This window comes from Taudactylus pleione, unplaced genomic scaffold, assembly GCF_031769625.1.
Source record: "Taudactylus pleione unplaced genomic scaffold, aTauple2 ptg000201l, whole genome shotgun sequence".
NCBI lineage: Eukaryota > Metazoa > Chordata > Amphibia > Anura > Myobatrachidae > Taudactylus > Taudactylus pleione.
The window spans coordinates 4041631-4063728 of NW_028284603.1; the positions used below are offsets into that span (position 1 = coordinate 4041631).

Here is a 22098-nt window from a genome sequence, read left to right on the forward strand (position 1 = left end):
TCTCAGGCTAAAAGTAGCAATGTCACAAAATTACGTAATATAATGTATTTGACTGGCAGAACACATTGAAAAGGTGTAAGGATGCCCCATAGCCAGTAGGTGGTGCTGTATTATCAATTTTGCAAGCTACTTGTCATTTCTACAAAGCAATGAACAGTCAATAAAATGTTTATGTTTTCAATTGTGTACTCATTCTATGTCAGTCATGTATGACCTGCGTAGCTACATGTAGAACTTTCATCTCTCTTGTAGAATTAATTTTATGAATATACTTGAATTAATTATTTTTTAATTCCTATTATTTTGGTTAAAGACCAAATACACTGTAGCCGATTACTTAGACTTGGCACTTGCTCTGTAAGTGCTTGATTGGGATTTACATACAGGTGCAGCCACATTGCGTGCTTAGGAATGTGGATTTTTGCCTGTATTTGGAGTTGGCACCATGTATGATCCCCTTGTGAAAGTAACAGCGATTATTTATCACGATCAGCACGCACTTGTGCTAGCCCTATATCTGTGCAAGAGTCACATCACCGTGTATCCCCAACTCTTATTAACCCTTAATTCAGCCTACACGTCATTAGGACAGTTAGAATACAGGCACACGCCCAGCTACCGGCCGGTTACACCCATTTGGCAATAGGTGGATGCGCTGCTGAGATACATACAACTCTGCATTGCCTGAATTGGATACATGTGCAGCGCATACTTACCTACTGTACTTTCCCGGAACCTGTGGGAGACTCACGATTTTTTGGTTAGTCCCCTGGGCTCCCAGAATAGAGGGTACTCCCTAGCGAAGTGTGCAGGATGGGGAGAATACTACCTGGAATTACATTATGTGAAGAGGGGGGCATGATTCAAGCCATTTTGCAGTGAGGTGGCGGGGCCTAATAATGCGAATAGTCCGGTCCCACCCCTATAACCAGCCACCTGTATCTCCTCTCCAGGCTTCTCCCAGAGAGGAGAGTTTTGAAGTCGGAAAGTACTGTACGGTGCAGTGTGAATCATTTCAAGATCCGGCAACAAAACGGACTTGTGTGCAACTCTTAATCAGGCCCTAAATGTTCAGTATTGTACATGTAGGGCCGTAGCAAGGGTGGTGTGGCCGGTGCTACCGCACAGAGCGCAACTGCCATTAGGGCGGAACACTGGTCGCCCACCTCATTTTCTCTCTGCTGGCGCTGGGCGGCCGCTGCTTAAAGTACAATGCGCAGCTGTCGCACCCAGTAGGAGTACAGTTAACAGCCACAGCCCCCCCCTCCCCCCTACATGTGACAGAGTGTGACTTACTCGGCCTGAGTCTCCGGCGTCCCGGCAAGTTCAACAAGCCCTGTATCTATTGGTACGGGAGAGACGTCATTATGTCATGACGTCTCCCCGCCCAGGGCTCCCACAGTTCTGTGGGTGAAGTCTCTCTGCGGAGGAGCTGCTGCTGTTGGGTGTGTCAGACAGGGAGCGGCGCACTGTGGCTGCACTGTGTGGACACCAGGACATTGGACAGTGACAGAACCTGCCAGGCAGGGGCGCCTTAACAGAGGAGGGGGCCCGTGTGCACTCCCACGGCGGCCATTTTCCGGTGTTCTAAGCAACGCTGAGACCCGCCGCGGGACCACGGACAGGTAAGTTTAAAATAATATGGGTGTAGGGTGTGCGGTGCGGGGCCCCCCCATTATAGATCCGCCACTGCTGCCAGGTGAGGTCCGGTCCACTGTGTTGTTAACACTGTTACAGACAGAGGCGGGCGGTGGGGCGGCGCTGTGGCATAATATGTAAGGGAGGAGGGGGGGAGTTGTACTATGTGGCATAATGTGTAATGGAGGAGAGCTGGAGTTGTACTGTGTGGCATAATATGTAAGGGAGGAGGGGGGGAGTTGTACTATGTGGCATAATGTGTAAGGGAGAAGGGGGAGTGTTGTACTGTGTACCATTAAGATGTATGGGAGGAGGGGGGAGTTGTACTGTGTGGTATAATATATAAGGGAGGAGGGAGCGAGTTGTACTGTGTGGCATAATATATAAGGGAGAAGGCGGGGAATTTTACTGTGTGGCTTAATATGTAAGGGAGGAGGGGGAGTTGTACTGTGTAATGTGTGAGGGAGGAGGGGGAGAGTTGTACTGTGTGGCATAACATGTAAGGGAGGAGGGGGAGTTGTGCTGTGTGGCATAAATGTGTAAAGGGGGGAATTTGTACTGTGTGGCATAATGTGTAAGGGGCATTACTACTGTGTGGCGTAATGTGTAAGGGGCACTTCTACAATTTAGCGTAATGTGTATAAGGAACACTACTACAGCTATGTAGTGTAATGTAAATAAGTAATGAGAATTGGGGAGGTACTATAGTGTGGCCATACCCTTTTCTTGGCCCGGAAGGCTGCGGCAAGCATTGTCCCTGTTTACGATTGGGGGGGGAGGGCACCAAAGCTCTTTGTGATACAGGGCACCAAAATGTCTAGCTACGGCTCTGTGTACATGATTAAAGGATATTTTACATTTCCACACAAGACCGATTATTCTAGTTTCCATTGACTAACATACATGGGAGACCCCACTTCACTAGCTGGCCACAATAAAATGAAATACTGTATAATTTGAAAACTTCAAAAGAATAGGATCTCTCTTATCTCCTTGTGTCCTAGTTTTCCCAGAGAGTTGCAACTGCCATAATAGCTAGTTTCTCTGAACTTAAACAACTGGTGAGTCAAACTGAGGACAAGTTCCTGTTACTATTTAGCTTCATGTGGAACGCAGAAACAAGTATGGGATAGACTCAGCAATTTCCAGCAGACTTGGAAGTACCGGGGGTATAATTACTAATGTGCGGATTTTTAGAAGTGGAGATGTTGCCCATAGCATCCAATCAGATTCTAGCTATTATCTTCTAGAAGGTGCTAGATAAATGTTACATAGAATCAGATTGGTTGCTATGGGCAACATCTGTAATTCTTAAAACCTGCACTATAGTAAATATACCCCCTGGTGTTTAGTTTCACAATTGTTAGTCCTTTCTTTCTAATGATTGGACTCAACTACTGAACACTGCATACTAAAGTACTCATATATATGCTATATCTATATCACATGATTCACATTCACAGCATAGGGCATATGCTATAGATTAGATGCTAATGCTATTACAATCTGATTATGCAACTAATACTGCTGATGATAAGTATTACCAATTTAAACTTAAAATTCACACTTGTGTCCCAAGAACTGCATCAAAATCTAATTAAAGCACATTTATTTGATCTTGCTGTTTTAGGGAGAAAAACCTAAGCTTATCTGGGCTAAATGTATTTGGAAAAAACTTTTAGTTCCAACGCATTTTTAAGTAATCATTCTAGTTATTTTAAAACACAAGAAGACCCTATCACTGTCCATTTTGAAACATGAGCAAAAGGTTAATACAACATTTACTTTCCCCTATTAACCAACAGCAAAGTAGACAGTATGTTCTATATATCCAATAGCTTACGTGGCTAATGGTACTAATTAATTTATTAAATATGTATACTTTATATTGCAGCTAGTGTATTTGGTGACATTTATGCAATGAGTTAGACTAGAGGCAAATGTATAATGTGTGCTGGGAATTGTCTTACTCATATAATATATGCATATTATAATAGAAATTAGGGGAGGAGTTATTATGTCACAGGGAGGGGCTGAGCAAGAAACACTAGAATGGCAATTAAAGGTTCCATCAGGGGAGTTTATTGTCAACTCAGGTTTTTTAAACTGTGGAGCTATCACATGTATGCTGTCCTATAAATGACCCCACTGTGCCAAAGGTCTTACCTCAGACTGCAGCTTAAACTTCTGTGCCTGTAACTGACATAGGATGCTCTTATATTCCTCAAGCTGGCTTTGTAGTATAGGGATTCTTCTTTCAGATATCAGCTTTTCCTAAAGAAACAAAACAAACTATTTGTGCAACAGTAATAGTCAAACATTCTGATTTGATACCAGGGTTTATTAGACAGTGGTCATCTCATGGTTTGAACAGTTCAGTTGACAAAGAAATGAAAATAAAGGAATTTAATTGAATATCTTAAGAAGATGGAGCAGACGTCTTCATTAACTGCTTTTGCATGGAAGTGTTAGTACTGTAACAACCCAAATTCTATATAGGTCACCATATAGTAGAAGATGTATGAACTTCCCATCCTATACAGACGCTTTACTGACCTAGGGGCAGATTTACTAAACCTTCTAAAATAGCACGTGGTGGCAGGCGCAAACGCAGGATTTATCCAGAGGGGTTTACTTACACACACACGTCACAGATACCTTACACTTATCTTGCAGTAGTTGCGGGGACAGGACCTGGCAGGCTGGCGCCATGTCATTAGGCTCCTCCCCTATCTGCAAAATGCCTTGATTTGTGGGTGTAATCGAGAGGGGGCGGAGCCTTCTCCTTATTAACCCAAGTATCGCGGTATATCCCGTGAGAGGGTCAGGGCTTAATAACATGATGTATGCTCTCGAGGCTGTCAAGAGGGGTTTCTGGGTACTCAGAAACACCCCCCCCCTCTGTGTGCGCTACTGTGGAGATGTTGCTATGGCAACTATTTAGATTCTCAAGAATACAACAAAGAAATTATACCTTAAATCTGATTGGGTGGTATGGGTATTACCACTTTTCATTTTTAGAAGCTAAAGTAAATCTACGCCCTCTAAGGTGTGTTGCCCGCAGGTCTGGCGACAGGGGAGGGACTAGGGGCACAGCCGTACCGGGCCCCGAAGGTTCTAGGGGCCTGTATCCACGAGGACTCTGGCTGTGCGCGGCTAGTAGAAGTAACTGTCTCCTACACAAGAACTGGGTGACAGGTGATCGATCTGTCTTCACCCAATTCAATTTATTATTTACGTAGCATACATAACATGCACAAACATAGTGGTGCTTTGTTAACTATTGAGACACACCAATCCTCCCATTGGCAATATAGAGGAATAGGACTTTAATTATAATTCCCAGCATGCCTGGGCCAGTGTGTGCCCTAGGATGAGAGGAAGAATCACCTGTGATGTCTTCATAATACAGGCTAACATGAGCCATATCCATTCCCCGCAAGTGCACACTGCTGAGCCGTCTACTGTCAGCCCGAGGGACTGCGGCTCCTCATGTAGGACTGCTGTAAGTCACAGGACTGGTCCTAATGTTGTATGCCATACATGTGTTATTTATATCATCCATCTGCAAACTAATACATCACTCTTACACATGCAGAACAATGGCGAGTAATGATGTGTACTTTAGGGAAGAGGAATCCTAGGTTACCACTAACCATCACTCCAATGTAAAACATACCTACATTACATACAACGTTTCGGTTACAGACCCACATTGGAGCTGTTTTAAGGTAAACATAATTTATTATAGTGTATCCCTTACATTTCTGTGCACATTTATAGCAGCCCCCTCCCTCCTACTCTCTCCTTCTCTCTTTCTTTTTCTTTCTTTCTTTCTTTCTTTCTTTCTTTCTTTCTTTCTTTCTTTCTTTCTTTCTTTCTTTCTTTCTTTCTTTCTTTCTTTCTTTCTTTCTTTCTTCTTTCTTTCTTTCTTTCTTTCTGTCTGTCTGTCTGTCTTTCTTTCTTTCTTTCTTTCTTTCTCCCTCCCTCCCTCCCTCTTGCCTCCTTTTTCTCTGCCTCTTTCACACTTCTTTTTCTTACCATCACGCCCTCCCTCCCTCTCACCTTCTCTCATGCCCTCTGCCTTTCTTCCTCTCCCCTCCCTCTCTTTTTCTTTCTCAACTCTCCCTCCTGCTCTTTCTCTCTCTCTCTCTCTCTCTCTCTCTCTCTCTTTCTCTCTCTCTCTCTCTCTCGCTCTCCACCCCCCAGACCAATATCAGTAGCAGGTCAGGAAAATAAAGGATATTCTCTGTTCTAATAAGAATTTTATTATATAGCACTTTTCTCTTAAAGGACTAATATGGAGGTGGGGCAGTTATATTGGGGCATTAAGGATTATTCTTCCTAAGTAATGGAAAAGGGACAGTACAGTACTGCATGTTACATGATCCTTGCAAAATCTTCATAACCATGCATCATTCATCCTGCACCCAAGAGTATCTCTCTCGGGAGGAGGGGAGGGGTCGGCCCTAAATAAATGTGTGTACCGGACCCCGTGATTTCTGTTGCCAGCCCAGCTTTAAATGCGGATTGAAGAAAATATGCCCCTTTGTCCCATTTATCTCCCCCACTAACCCTCATATATCTTTTGGTGTGTTTGTCCTATTGTATTGCCTCTGCCCATCCTTATATATTTCTAGTGATTTATCCCATTTTCTATACTCCACCTCTCCTTATACTGTACATTGTTTTGCTGACTTTAGCGCCATTGTTCCCACCCTTTGTTTAACCATTTTGCTTTTTCCACCCTCTTAATTGTTATTTCTTCTTTAGTTTCGCCTTCTGTTCCTATTCACTGTCTCTGGCCGAGCTGCTCCTCTTTGCTCTCAGTGTCAGCGATACGCCATCATGATGTCACCATGCGCTGAAGAGAAAAAGGAGCCTGGATCTAGAAGTGGGAAGATGGCTGCCCGGTGCATCCTTTACAGCAGGCAAAATGTTTGAGAACCCTGCCATTAACCAACCCAAACCATGCCCCCAAATGGGTGTAGCCAGCTAACAAACTGTGGGTCTGATTCCTGATGGTCGAGAATTTGCGCAGGCACCTGACCCATACTGCGCATGTGCAGTACGGGTCCTGCGTGTTCACATGCAGAGCGGCAGCTGATTGTCAGTGATTGACAGTATGCTGCCAATTGTGGGCGGGAGGGGGGTGGCAATGGCGTTTGTTTCCCGAAACGGAGGCATGTCAACACCATTGCGGGGATGGAAGAGGCCAGGATCTCCATTGACTGACAAAGATTTCCTAGCTTCTTTCTCTCGTCTGCGGCGGCCGGCTTGCCTGACCCCATGGGTCACTAAGCCGGCCAATGTTCCCGCAGCCCTGTCACCTGCAACATTACCATAATTGCAAGGGTGGAATTGCAAAGCTGCTTGCTTGCAGCTTTGCAATTCCGTCCTAAGCTTAATCAGGCCCCGTGTTTCCTTTAGAAATCCAGGACAGTCCAGCAAAACAACTATACATATCTATGTTAGGAGAACAACAAATGCACTCTTCACTATTAGATGAGACTAGGTAGTGTTGTTTCAGTTGTACTGGTGACACAGCTACAGTATATAAAAGATTTATTATAATGGCTCTTACCTCGTACATGCCGACAGTAATGGCAGTCACAGGAGGAGTTGTCTGGATAATTTGTTGTAAAATGTTAACATAGGTCTGAATTTCCATGAGATTCTGTTGAGTAAACAGTTACATATATTACGCATAATTTGCACGGAACTATTACTGCAATGAGTGCAGCTGAGCAGCATATAAATACAAAGCCAACCAAATGTTTCACTTTAAAAAAAAAATATATAGCTTTGTACAGTGATGATATTTATTGTTTAGTAAAACTGAACATTGCATATAAAATTATGGGGGAGACTTGAAAGCTAAAGTGGAGAGAGATAAAATACCAACCTATCAGCTTCTGTCATTTTTCTGGCATAGTCAGTTAGAAGCTGGTGGTTTGATATTTTATCTCTCCCCACATTATCTCCCCACCAGGTTTGGGCAGAAAACAGCAGCAGATACTGTAGGAAAGATTATTGGGATAGTAAAAACAAAAGACAGACGTGAATGCATTAAACTGAAAATGAGACTGTGCAGGGAAGTCCTACTGTTCCTAAAATATATCCCCTACATACTGAGGGCCTGATTCAGACCTGCTCACGAGTGCACAGCGCTCGCAAGTGGGTCGATGTTCCCCCACTGCGCATGCGCCGGCTCTGGCATGCACATGCGCGAGCCCCAGCGAGCAATGGCAGCTCCGTCGCTCCAGGGCTCACTACAAGACGGGGTGGTTGTCGATGTTGATTGACAGCTCGCCCCGTTTTGTAGGCGGGGAGGTGGGGTGGCTGCACAAACGCAGGCATTCCTTTGGGAACGCCTGCCATTTGTGGGCTGCCCTACTGACATCACTCGTGATGTCAGTAGTGGACTTTCTGCTCTATTAGAGCAGGAAGTCCACTCGGGCTTGTGGAGCCGACACCCTCCCGCAGGGTCTCGACGCAAGCCCGGTGGTCACCCACAGCTTTGCGAGTGGCCTGGATGCCGAAATAAATAAAAAAACGCCCTGATTCAGAGCGAGCGCTCGCAAACAGCAAGCGCCTCTGAATCAGGCCCAGAATTTTCCATGATATGTGAAATGACTGATGAAAACTGATTTATGGCCAGTAACAAGCGCTGGGAGATGTCGCCCACCGAATCTGTGCAGTGATGGTGGGATCCGCCCATGCAAGTTTAGAAAGGGGTGTGACCACACCTATCTGCTGGCCAGGTGGGGCTGTGGCAGCCAAGCCTGGCTAGGAGGCCAGTGGAGATCTGTGGAGGCCAGAAGGCCTGTGGGCCATACCTGCAAGAAGCAGGCAGGACTCTGTGACATTGCCTGAGATTGTGCACAGACTAGCTGCAATGTATAGTTAGGGCTGAAGAAGTGAGGTAGCTCCCAGAATCGGGGCTAAGTTGTTTCTTATGCTAAGTACACACTTATGCTGCCCATCCACTAAACGACATAGAAACGACAGCACGATTACGACATTGTAATCGTGCAGTCGTTTCTATGTCTGTGATGTGCCTACACTGAATGAGCAGTCGTTCAGTGCAGGCTCATCAATCATCTGCTGAACCTGACGTTATCATCAGGTTGACCAGCATGTTTGCCCGATGATAGCTGTCCAATACGACTAGCGTGCACGCGCATCGCTGGTCGTATTAGACATTAAACTGCACGATTTGCTGACGATTACCAAGCGATTGAGCGATAACGATGGTCATTATCGTTCAATCGCTAGGTTTAATCGCCTAGTGGATGGGCAGCATAAGACAATGGATCGGTCAGCAGACCAATCTGCTGTCTAAGTGGCCGATTGATAAGCTATACACACTTACCAATTGGCAGCTCAATATATCTGGCCTGACATCACAACTGGGCAGGCATTTACATTTTTCCCCGCCCAGTTGAGATATCAGTATTGGCGGTCCCATCAGCAAATGTATGATCGGTCGACGGGTTTCCCGTACACACAGTCAGATGCGCCGATATATCATCGGATACGTTGCAGGGCTGACCAGATATGTCTGTGAATGAGTTTATTCGAAACAAAACAAAAAGCTGTGATTTCCGCACTGGTACTGAAATTACACCCTGATAAATTAAACGTTCGTATGACCAACCATATGCTGAATAGTTTCTTCAATAGAGGCAATAAATGGGTTGGTGGTGCTCACCAGAGTCAATAGGATCTAAGGGCCTGATTCAGACACGGACGCTATATGCGGACGGTCGTTCAAAAAAAGGGGCCGGCTATTTAAATTGTGCGCTCACTCATTGCAGTTTGTTGACGCCTCTATGTCTGAGCGAGTGAACGAAAAATGCGCTCGCTATTTTGTGAAGACGCCCCTTTGCCGTTTGCATCACACGTCATCTCCGGTATTTATTAGATTAATCGGGAACATCGAAAGGCATCTGAATTGCTCGCAGTGCTTGTGGTAGGATTTTCTTCCTGCTATCACTGCGAGCAGTTCAGGCTAAAAGACAACCAAGTGACGTGGTCAATGATGCTCCTTTACTAATTATGCACTCCCATTAAATGCCCTTTTGACCGTTAGGCACGCCTGCGTTCAGATCTCCACTCCCCGTTTTCAAGCACCTTGCCCTGTTACCACCCACAAACGGTACATTCTGTCAATCAAATTAGCAGCCTCTCACTGTTTTGCGAGCACACGATTTCTGCCTGCAATGACTGGTTTGCGCATGCGCATTATGACCCATACGCATGCGCAGTAGTGCGAACATCGCTCAGAGCGAACGAGAGGCCGCTTACGAGCGGCTCTGAATCAGGCCCTGAGTGTACAGCATAGAGAGAAAATAAAGATCACTCCTTATTGGGGCACTCTTATATGATTTGTAATCATATACAATCATATAAGAGTGCCCCAAAGAGAAGTGATCTTTATTTTCTTTCTACGCTGTACACTTATGTTTATGAATGACAGTGTTCACAGACATAGTCGATCGAACAAACTATATATCGACAAGTGTGTACACAGCATAATTTTCTGTTGCTGTAAGTGGATGTCATTAAAGCATATTCTTTTTGTTTTGTTTTAACCAGAAGAAGCTGTATGGTGACCCTTGTCTGAGCACCCAAACCCCGCACCACTGAGCACTCTACTGAACAAAATACCCCAGAATGTCACTATATAATATATATATATATATATATATACATAAATATATACTATATATAAAGTGAACTCTTCATAAGGTTTATTAGACTAAGAACTGCATGTACACCTTACCTTTTTGTATCGGTCCTTTGCTGCATTAATGTCATCTTGCAGGAACTGAGATTCGATCTGAAGTTCTAGATTACTGATCAGAGCTTCATCGGCTTCCTGCAACATAAACACAAAAGATTTCACGCTTATGTTACATTGGCCATTGTGGTTAGTATTCTTCATGCTTAAGTATAATTTGGTCACAGTTATAAAATTACAGGTGAAGACAGAGGGGTTTTACAAATGTGGAGGTGTAGCCCATAGCAACCAATCTGATCTGGCTATCATTTATCTTCAAAATTCTATAAAAAGTGGTCGACGTGCAGTTTGCAAGTCACTTATTTTACAACCTGCACAATAAAGTGCTTTCAAAATGTAGTATAGTGAGAATTTATTACTTCATGAAAAGTAAAATTACAGTAGGTTTGGGAAAAAGACTATACAGCATATATAACGAGATTTATCATACACAACGAGTTTTAAAACTCTTTGTGTATGATAAATGGTGCTCAAGCCAATCAGCTCCCAACTGTCTTTCTTCAAATATTTGACAGTAATGGTGCACACACACGAGGAGACAGTTGGTGAGGATGAAAGATGAGCAGGCAGTTGGTGAGGATGAGAGATTAGGAGAAGGGGTGAGGGGAACAGAGATTAAAGTTGAGAAGACAGTTGGTGAGGATGAGAGATGAGGAGACAGTTGGTGAGGATGAGAGATGAGGAGACAGTTGGTGAGGATGAGAGATGAGGAGACAGTATGTGAGGATGAGAGATGAGGAGACAGTTGGTGAGGATGAGAGATGAGACATTTGGTGAGGATGAGAGATAAGGAGACAGTTGGTGAGGATGAGAGATGAGGAGACAGTTGGTGAGTATGAGAGATGAGGAGACAGTTGGTGAGGATGAGAGATGAGGAGACAGCAGGTGAGGACGAGAGATGAGGAGACAGTTGGTGAGGATGAGAGATGAGGAGACAGTAGGTGAGGATGAGAGATGAGGAGACAGTCGGTGAGGATGAAAGGTGAGGAGACAGTTGGTGAGGATGAGAGATGAGGAGACAGTTGGTGAGGATGAGAGATGAGGAGACAGTAGGTGAGGACGAGAGATGAGGAGACAGTAGGTGAGGATGAGAGATGAGGAGACAGTCAGTGAGGATGAAAGGTGAGGAGACAGTTGGTGAGGATGAGAGATGAGGAGACAGTAGGTGAGGATGAGAGATGAGGAGACAGTAGGTGAGGATGAGAGATGAGGAGACAGTTGGTGAGGATGAGAGATGAGGAGACAGTTGGTGAGGATGAGAGATGAGGAGACAGTAGGTGAGGACGAGAGATGAGGAGACAGTAGGTGAGGATGAGAGATGAGGAGACAGTAGGTGAGGATGAGAGATGAGGAGACAGTTGGTGAGGATGATAGATGAGGAGACAGTTGGTGAGGATGAGAGATGAGGAGACAGTAGGTGAGGACGAGAGATGAGGAGACAGTAGATGAGGATGAGAGATGAGGAGACAGTAGGTGAGGATGAGAGATGAGGAGACAGTAGGTGAGGATGAGAGATGAGGAGACAGTTGGTGAGGATAGAGATGAGGAGATGGGGTGAGGGGAACAGAGATGAGAGACAGTGAGGGAGATCAGGGAGACAGTGATGACAGACAGGCAGATGGGGTGAGGGAGACAGAGATGAGAGATGAGGATAAGGGGAGGTAGGGGCACAGAAATGAGAGTCAGGGAGGTGATGTGGACAGGTATGAAAGACATGGAGACAGGAGGACAAATATGACAGACTGAAAGATGAGGGTGGAGGATGAGGAGAGCAGATATGAGACACGGTAAAAAAACACCTGCAATGCCAGGCTACATAACTAGCGATGGATCCAAAATACGAGTGTAGTATATGTCACCATACACAGTTATGATGTTGGCCTGTTCATTACACATAGATTAGGAATGTTGACAGTCATAATGTTGACATTCCTATTTTAACCTAACTCTAGTTTCATGTGACGACATTCATAATGTCAAAAATAATAATGTCGACATTTTGAACATGTCATATTTTGTCAGTGTCGACATTGTCAATGTTGATATGTTAAATGGCGACATAATGAACCTGTCTACATATTCACCAAACATGTCCACATTCTGAACATGCTGACATTGCAGTGTCCATAAATTGAATATAGACTTTCTGAGTACATCCCCAAAATACTATTGTACATAATAGAGTAATAAATACTATATTGTCGATAAAAGTGATTTACAGTAGGGCTGAGAATGTAGCATTCATTCAATGAAGAGGAGAGTAAGAATATAGGTTTGAAAATTGTCAGTCAAAAGTTGGGTGATATCTTAATGAACAAGAACTTAAAATAGTTTGTTCGAGAACCCTTAAAATTGATCAAATAAAAACATCACTACTGCATGTTATACAGATGAAAGCAAAGAGGTTTATTTACCAATCTTTCTCCATGTGTAATCATTGTGCGTGAAATACAGCTTATTTATGTTACTGTTCATCGTAATAGCTCTTGCACTTAGTAATTAATGTAGTAACTGCTTTGTTGTGATAATGTAAGATGCTTGAAAATACTTTGGTAGAATATAAATTAGACTACTCATTTATTATAGAAAAAAAATCTGTATAAAACTCATTTATACATATAAATTCTAGAACATGATTAGGAAGTACACTGCAGACAGATTTTCTTTTTTAGTTTTTGATTTGTTGTATAATGAGACGGTCAGTGACGTAAGTACTGCCCCCACAGCCCCCGCGGTGGTTTGAAGGCGCCGGGTGGCTTGAAGGCGCCGGGGGCCATAGCTTCGCCACTTGAAACTGTGAGCGTTTGCCTCTGAAGTGATTGGAGGCTAAGGAAGCCTCTGATCGCTTCAGAGGCCAGCGTTCCCAGTAATGCAGTGACCTGGGGAACCTGTGCGGCCGCGTCTGCTGGATCAATTTAGATCCAGTCAGCACCGCAGCAGAAGTGACTGCCCGGACGATGCGCGGAGTCAGGTAAGTACTGGGTTGGGGAGGGGAGGGGGCATGACTACAGGAGGCACTACTTTAAAGGGTACAACTACATGGGGCACTACTTGAAGAGGCACAACTACAGGGGCACTGCTTTAAGGGGCACTGCATATGGGCACAGCTACAGGGGCACTGCATATGGGCACTACTTTAAGGGGCATTGCATAAGGGGTACAACTACAGGGGGCACTACTTTAAGGGGCACAACTAAAGGGGGCACTACTTTACTGACATTGCATAAGTAGCACTAGTATAGGGGGCTTTGCATAAGGGGCACTGCTACAGGGGTCCCTGCATAAGGGGCACTGCTACAGGGGGGGCTGCATAATGACCACTGCATAAGGTAGCATTGCATAATGGGCACTACTACAGGGGGCATTGCATAAGGGGCACTATTACAGGGGGCATTGCATAAGGGGCACTAGTATAGGGGACATTGCATAAGGGGCACTGCTACAGGGGGCCCTGCATAATGGCCACTGCATAAGGTAGCATTGCATAATAGGCACTACTACAGGGGGCATTGCATAAGGGGCACTATTACAGGGGGCATTGCATAAGGGGCACTATTACAGGGGGCATTGCATAAGGGGCACTAGTATAGGGGACATTGCATAAGGGGCACTGCTACAGGGGGCCCTGCATAATGGCCACTGCATAAGGTAGCATTGCATAATAGGCACTACTACAGGGGGCATTGCATAAGGGGCACTATTACAGGGGGCATTGCATAAGGGGCACTAGTACAGGGGCATTGCATAAGGGGCACTATTACAGGGGGCATTGCATAAGGAGCACTAGTACAGGGGGCACCACATAAGGGGCACTAGTACAAGGGGCATTGCGTAAGGGGCACAACTACAGGGGACACTGTATAAGGGTCAGTAACTTGATATATGCAGTTTACAGGTTATAAACTGGTTCTACATGGACATAAAAACTGTGCAACCTGTTTTGAGCTGAGGTGACAGGCAGGAGCAGAGAGAAGGGTTGGTGAAGTAGATCTATCAGGGTGGGATGTAATGGGCATTACTCTGTGGCATAATGTGCAATGGGCATTACTGTGTATTACTTAGTGTGCATTGCTGTGTGGCATTATGTGTTATAAGGGGCATTACTGTGTGGCATAATGTATTGTATGTGGCATTACGGTGTGGCATAATGTGAAATAGGGGCATTACGGCATGGCATATTTTGTTATAAGGGCATTACTGTGTGTCATTATGTGTTATACATGGCATTATTGTGTGGCATGTGTAAAGGGCATTGCTGTGTGGCATAATGTGTTGTAAGGGGCATTACAGTGTGGCATAATGTGTTATAGGGGCATTCTGGTGTGGCATAGGGCTCTATTTACTACAATCCGCATTTGTAATGCAGATTGTAGTGTGATATTACCGACTGAATTCGCATTGCAAATTCAGGCAATATCACAGGGATTTACTACAAATCCCTTGCAGGGACAGAGCTCTGTCCCTGCGAATCCCCTCCAGAGCCTTATCACAGTATTTTCGCAAAAAATACTGTGACAAGTGCCCAGCACATGTGTCGACCGGCCGCCGCTGCTACCACCCTGTCACCAAGCCCCACACCCGTCGCTAAGCCCCGCCCCCCCTGTTTGCCCCCACAACCCCCCCTCTGCGACCCCCCCTTCCTTAATTACACTTACCTGCAGTTATTGGGCCTCAGGTGATGTCCTCTGTTGTTCCGGTCATGTGACATCCCATACTGCTCTGGGACCCTGTCAGGTGACGACCGGGCCCCAGTGCACCATGGGAGACCAGCTGACCGGAGGGAGGACATCACCGAAGCCCCGAACTCTGGTCTCTGTACTCAGGTAAGTTTGCTTTTTTTTATTTGTTTTTTTATTTTTTTTTAGAGTCAATCACTCTTTTTAGAGTGATCACTGGGGCCGACTCCGAGCTCTGCTCTGCCCGTTATAACAGAGCAGGAGTCCGGTAACCGGGGGAGGCACTGGATAACGCCACCTCCAGGTGGTGTTATTATCACAGGGCTTTCCCATGTATTTTTTCACATTTTATTTTTAGTAACTTTGGTCAGATCACATTTCCCATTACAATTATGGGATATTCGATCTGCTTACTAAAAATAAGTGATACTTAGGGGTTGGGGTAGAATTTTACGAATTCTACACCAATTGCCCTTTAGTAACTGTAGGTAATACTAAAATAATGTGAAAAGGGTGTGAAAACACCCTTATTCACATTATTTTAGTAAAAATAATGTTAATAAATAGAGCCCATAATGTGTTATAAAGTGGCATTACTTAGTGTGTCTTAGGGCTCTATTTATTAACATTATTTTTACTAGGGTGTTTTCACACCCTTTTCACATTACAGGGTGTTTTCACACCCTTTTCACATTATTTTAGTATCCCCTATAGTTATTACAGGGCAATTGGAGTAGAATTCGTAAAATTCTACTCCAACCCCTAAGTATCACTTATTTTTAGTAAAGCAGATCGCATTTCCTATAATTGTAATGGGAAATGTGATCCGACCAAAGTTACTAAAAATAAATTGTAAAAAATTATCGAGGAAAGCCCTGTGATAATAACGCCACCTGGAGGTGGCGTTATCCAGGGTATCCCCCGGTTATCGGCCTCCTACTCTGCTCTAATGGGGAGAGCAGAGCCGGGAGTCGGTCCCAGTAATCAGCTGTGTGGTCTAAACAAACCGCAAGCTGATTACTGTAAAAAAAAGAAAAAAAAATTGTCAACATTTTTTCTTACTTACCTGACTCCAGGGACCGGTGATCAGGGCTCCGGTGATGTCTCCCTTCCGGTCAGTTGGTCTCCCATAGTGCACTGCAGCCTGGTCATCAGGTGATCAGGTCCCAGTGCAGTATGGGAGATCACCTGATCAGAGGCATGGAGAACATCAACGGAGGCCCGGAGCATGCAGGTAAGTGTAATTGAGGGAGAGGGGGGGTCGCAGGGGGTCCGCGATCGTGGGGGGTGGGGCTTAGCACCAGGGGCGGAGCTTAGCGCTGGGGGTAGCAGCGACGGTCGGATGGCGCATGCGCGGGCACTTTGTCACGGTATTTTTTTGTGAAAATACCATGACTAGTGTGTGCGGAGGGGATTCGCAGGGACAGTGCGACAGTGCGCAATGCGAATTCAGACGATAATATCACACTACAAGCTGCATTCAATATGCGGATTGTAGTAAATAGAGCCCTTAATGTGTAAGGCAGAGGTTTCCAATCACGGTCCTCAAGGCTCCCCAACAGTTCATGTTTTAGTGACATCCATGGTTGAACACAGGTGACTTAATTGTTACCTCAGTCAATTTGAGTTAACCACCTGTGCTAACCATGGTTATCACTAAAACCTGAACTGTAGGGGAGCCTTGAGGACTGCGTTTGGGAACCTCTAGTGGAAGGCACATTACTGTATCATGAAACCAGCTTAAACATCGTCTTTGGGTGTGTTTGTATTTTGGGCGGGGGGGTACCTGAAACTTTCTTGGCATGGGGGAGCAAAATTTATAGTTACGCCACTGGAGACAGTGCACATGTTGAATGCGGATTGTAGTGTGATATTACCGAGTGAATTCGCATTGCGAATTCAGGCAATATCACAGGGATTTACTATAAATCCCTTGCAGGGACAGAGCTTGCGATAAAGCTCTGTCCCTGCGGATCCCATCCGCACTCTAGTCGCGGTATTTTCGTAAAAAATACCGCAACTAAGAGCCCGCACATGCGCCGACCCACCGTCGCTGCTACCCCCCACCGATGCTAAGCCCCATGTTTAGACCACATAGCTGATTACTGGTACCGGCTCCTGCCTCTGCTCTCCCCGTTAGAGCAGAGTGGGAGCCCAGTAACCGGGGGAGACCCTGGATAACGCCACCTCCAGGTAGCGTTATTATCACAGGGCTTTCCCCGGTATTTTTTTACAATTTATTTTTAGTAACTATGGTCGGATCACATTTCCCATTACAATTATGGGAAATGCGATCTGCTTTACTAAAAATAAGTGATACCTAGGGGTTGGAGTAGAATGTTACTAATTCTACTCCAATTGCCCTGTAATAACTACAGGTGAAACTAAAATAATGTGAAAAGGGTGTGAAAACACCCTTTTTCACTTTATTTTAGTAAAAATAATGTTAATAAATAGAGCACATAGTCATCTCTGTATTCTTTAACATTTTTCCTTCACAAAAATACTACTTGCTCTTTCAAATGCAGCTAGAAGTATACATTACACCTAGGAAAGCTTTTTATTTATTTTTTCTTACAAAACTTACAAATTAGCTATGGTCACATAGCATGCCAGCAATGAGACATTTAAGATGAGTAATGTCATATGAGAGGTCTGGAAATGTTTCAGTAGAGCTGTCACATGGAATAATGTGACCAAAAAACGTGTGGCCCTGATAATTTAGCCAAGAGCATCAGGGATAACAGAGACTGCCGTAGTGGGTGGGAGGTAAGCAGCCCCTCTGACTTGTAGACATCTAAGATAAGCTGAAAAAATATGTGATTTTATTTTTAAAAAAATTGCAGAGTGGAACACTGGTGCACAGATGTGCTTTTAGGGCCTGATTCAGCAAGGAACGCAGTTGCTAATATGTACGCAATCAGACGATTTTTTGTGTACTGCGCATGCATACGCATTGCAGTGCATGAACTAGTCATTGCGACCGGGACTGCGATTGTAGTGGCTACTTAGACCCAATGCAGAGTGATTGACAGGAAGTGCCGTTTGTGGGTGGTAACGAGGGAGTGGTCAGCCGAACGCAGGCGTGCAGTGAACGCCGTTGCAGGGTCATGCATAAATTATTCAACGCGATGCCCTGCGCAGCCTGGTAGCGTGCGTGAAAGTTAGCAATTTCTGAATAAGGTCAGGGCTCGTGCAAGTGTGCGTAAGGCTGCGATGGTACTCGATTGTACCAATGTTTTCGCAGTCTTGCTAAACATTACGGATGTGTGTAAGGTAAAGTGGGCGTCCTTATGTAGTGCAGTGGATTAGCATACTATCGCAGCTGAACTGTGCGCGTAATTGCTATTGCATTCGCAGTTGCGTTCCGTAGTGTATCAAGCCCTTAGTCATTTTGTTGCCTGTTGTGGCAAACAAACTAATGCTTTTATTTTTCCTTATATAAATTTGGAAGCTATAAGAAATATGTTCACTTGAATCTGTGCTAGATCTATTGTTAACAGATAATCCTCTATTACAGGCGTAAGAAGCATAGAAATGTGCATTTTTCAAATTGATTACCTACAACTTTTAATTTTCCCCTAATTTTGTTGAGGCATTTGCCTAATTGCCAGACCCATTATGATACCCTTTAGATCCCTATCCCTGCGTACACAGAGAGGTGATGTTTACAGAAGATTATTGTGTTCATCACAGTTGCCTACCTGTTTATTTAATAAGCAAGAAAGTGTGTGCACGGCAAGAGATTTTTACCTAGCTCCACCAAATTTGTCATGGTGGTGTATTCTGACCAGGATTAGATTTTTGGCTATGTTTGAAGTTCATCAGAACCATGGAGGTCTACATGGTGCCCACCAATTAGGCCATGGAATCTGACTTGAAATTTTTGTTTAAGCAAAGTTTTCTCCGGATGTCTTCCAGTGCCTAAGTTTGCACTGATCTGAAGGCACAGGCTGCTATGTACCAGTACTGTCACACTGCACCTGCACTGACAATGCACATTTTCATATGCCATGGTCTCCAATGTTGTTTTGCAATATAAAAAATTAAGCTGCAGATGTACTTCAAGGTCCATTCTTTAACCCAGCAACACCGGATATCCCATGTAGTCGACAAAGTACCAGGTATGAGGAACCATGGGTTCGGTTTATTAGGTCGACATTTATCATGTCGACACTTGAAATTTTAACATAGTGAGAATGTAGACACTGTGCTTTTTTGGTAAGTCTATGCCTAACCTTAGTGGTAACTCCAACACTAAGACTAATGCTAAACCTAATGGCAACGGTAACATTTTGACAATGGTGACATTTTATATGTCAACATTCTGTCCATGTCAACATTTTCCAGGTGTCAACTTTTATCAGAACTGTCAACATTCCTGTGGCGACATTGTTAATATCGACATTGTTATTGTCAACATACTGACTGCATACCAAGTCCTTTATTACAGGCAACCATATATTTTTTATAAGGATTGCCTTTTAGATTACAATTGCTTAACTTATCTGTACATCCCTGTCTATTTAGCAGAGCACTGGGAAATGTACAGCCGTGTTCCATTCCATTTTGCTGCCAACGGTGACAAATAACATAATGCATGAACTTTAATTTAATTTACAGTCTCATATTTGGAGTTGAGGACATGTAGATAAAGGTCACGAGAAGTGGATACTGGTATTAAAACCAGCTATCTCCAGCACTTTTTTAAGGTTGGGTTTCAGGGAGGGGTCTTCAAAATAGCATAGTTATCAGTGTAAAACTCATACTCCACATGGATATGTTCTCTTCCTTAGTGGAGTGTGGTACAGGGCCATCTCTTCCATTGGGCTTGTTGGGCAGTTGCCCAAGGGCTTGAAGCTTGTAGGGGCCTGCCAACCCGCCCCCCAGCATCTGCGGCCAGTTGGTAAATTGGTGATATTTTTATAAGCCGGCCGCTGATGCACTGTATTCTGATCTATCTCCCCCCCCCCTGTGACGAGTACTCACCTCAGTCCCAGTTTCATTTCATCCGCCGGCTTCAGACCAGTCAGACAAAGTCTCTCTGCTTGTGTGGGAGGTCTGATGGGCATGCAGGAGGGTTTGTGAACGCGCATGCGCACGCTTCGTTCTGCGCATGCGTGAACTACTCTGTGCGATCGCAGCCCGCTCACTCGCTCAGCAAAGACAGCCCAGTGGATTGAGTGACAGTAGAGACCGTTTGTGGGTGGTAACAGGGGCAGTGCAGTGAAAACGGGGGAGTGTTTTAACGCCGTTTCAGAGGCGTGCATAATTAACAGGCAGCGTCATTGCACATGTCACCAGCCTTTTTTTTACATTGAAGTCCTCGCGGTAGGGTAAGGCAACCACAAGCGATCGATTGCTTCCGATGGTCCTTGATGTACCAATGTTTTAATACACTTCCTGGAGATGATGTGCACTAGTGGGCGTCTCTACATAGGCTAATGGGTGTCAGAATACACAGAGCGGTCGCTCGCACAGCCAAAGTGGGTGTGCTTATGCCTTGGCGAGCGATCGCTTCCCATGCCGTCACTTTGTCATATTTGCATACGCTGGATGCGAGCGATCGTATCTAGCAAGCGGCTCTGAATGAGGTCCATAATCTGTATTTGGAAATCATACTTGCTGGAAAAATACAGATAAATAAAATTTTCATACACATAACAATGGAAGATTATACATAGGGGCTGATTCTAAACTGGAGCAAAATGAAAAAAAAACCCAGCAAGTAACTTTGCACCTTGGTAAAACCATGGTACACTGCAGAGGGGGCAGATGTAAAATGTGCAGAGAAATTTAGGTTTGGGAGGAGTTTGTCCAAATTTAAATCTAATTTTTAGTGTAAAAAATAAAACAGTCCAGTATTTGTGGGCTACATGCAAAAGCAGCCAGTATTTGATTTTTATCTGAATCCAAAACCAAAACCCTTCAGGTTGGTTTTGCAAAACTAAAACACAAAAATGAATCCAGATCCAAAACACGGGGTCGTCGCACATCTCTAGTTTTTATTAACTAGATGTGTTTTTTACTGTACAAAATTCTGTTATGTGAGATAATACCCAGTAATGATTTCAGTTCTGGCTGAGCAAGATATATAAGTGAAACAATATAGGAGAAGATACTTTGCTCTAGACTTGCAGGAGCTTATATATTTAACTCCAATGCCCATTTTATGGCCCACACAAAGCTCGCCTGTCACAATTATCTTACCTTGTTAAGTCGTTCAAGATTGCCTTTGAGAAGTAGCTGATACTCACATTCATTTTTATATCTGTTAATCACAAAAAAAAACAGTAATACAAAATAAACTATGACAGTAAGATAGAAACTTAAGCCTAAGTGTACTTGCTTATTTTCATACCTGCCTTCAGTATTCACTGAATTCAGTCGTAGCTTGATAGCATTAGTCGCCATCAGAAAAGTGCCTCTGTGAGAGGGAGTACAGGAGATCTTCCCCTAATACTATAATCTCCTGTACATTCACTATGGCACGAGATAGTTGCAATTAGAACTGTTATTCTTCCATAGTTTCATCACCAGTGTCAATTTATTTAGCTAAAATGTAAAGGAACAGTTTCAAATTGTGTGACAATTATTTCCAATTTTTTTGAGTACAATACCTGTAAAATATCAGTGATTTAGGGGGAGATGTATTAAACCCTATAAAGAGTGGATAAGTATAGAAATTAGCCATAGCGACCAATCAGCTTCTAGCTCTCATCTTATAGACTGTACTTGCTAAATGATAGGCAGAAGCTGATTGGTTGCTATGGGCATCTGCTCACTTGTCTACTTCTCTGTTTAAAAGTTTTGATACATGTCCACCATTATTGTGGTGTTCTGCAGGGGCAAAATAGAGTAGCAGAGAGGGGGGTGGAGCAGCCAATAGGAGAGGCAGGGGCAGACAGAGCAGGGACAAGGCGCAGCTGGGCACAGGCTGATGTGACCCAGCTATGCCTGGTTAATTTACTAGTATTT

At 44.3% G+C, this 22098-nt stretch overlaps 1 protein-coding gene across 1 annotated transcript in view; it reads right to left on the minus strand.

Moving 5' to 3' along the window:
- The window catches only part of BFSP1 (beaded filament structural protein 1), a 45228-nt gene that overhangs the window by 18727 nt on the left and 4403 nt on the right, over nucleotides 1-22098 (minus strand). The window contains exons 2-5 of the mRNA XM_088477482.1: nucleotides 21331-21391; nucleotides 10427-10522; nucleotides 7223-7315; nucleotides 3805-3912 (exon numbers count right to left, since the gene is read on the minus strand). Coding sequence (XP_088333608.1) covers nucleotides 3805-3912; nucleotides 7223-7315; nucleotides 10427-10522; nucleotides 21331-21391 — 358 coding nt within the window. The remainder of the gene's footprint in view (nucleotides 1-3804; nucleotides 3913-7222; nucleotides 7316-10426; nucleotides 10523-21330; nucleotides 21392-22098) is intronic.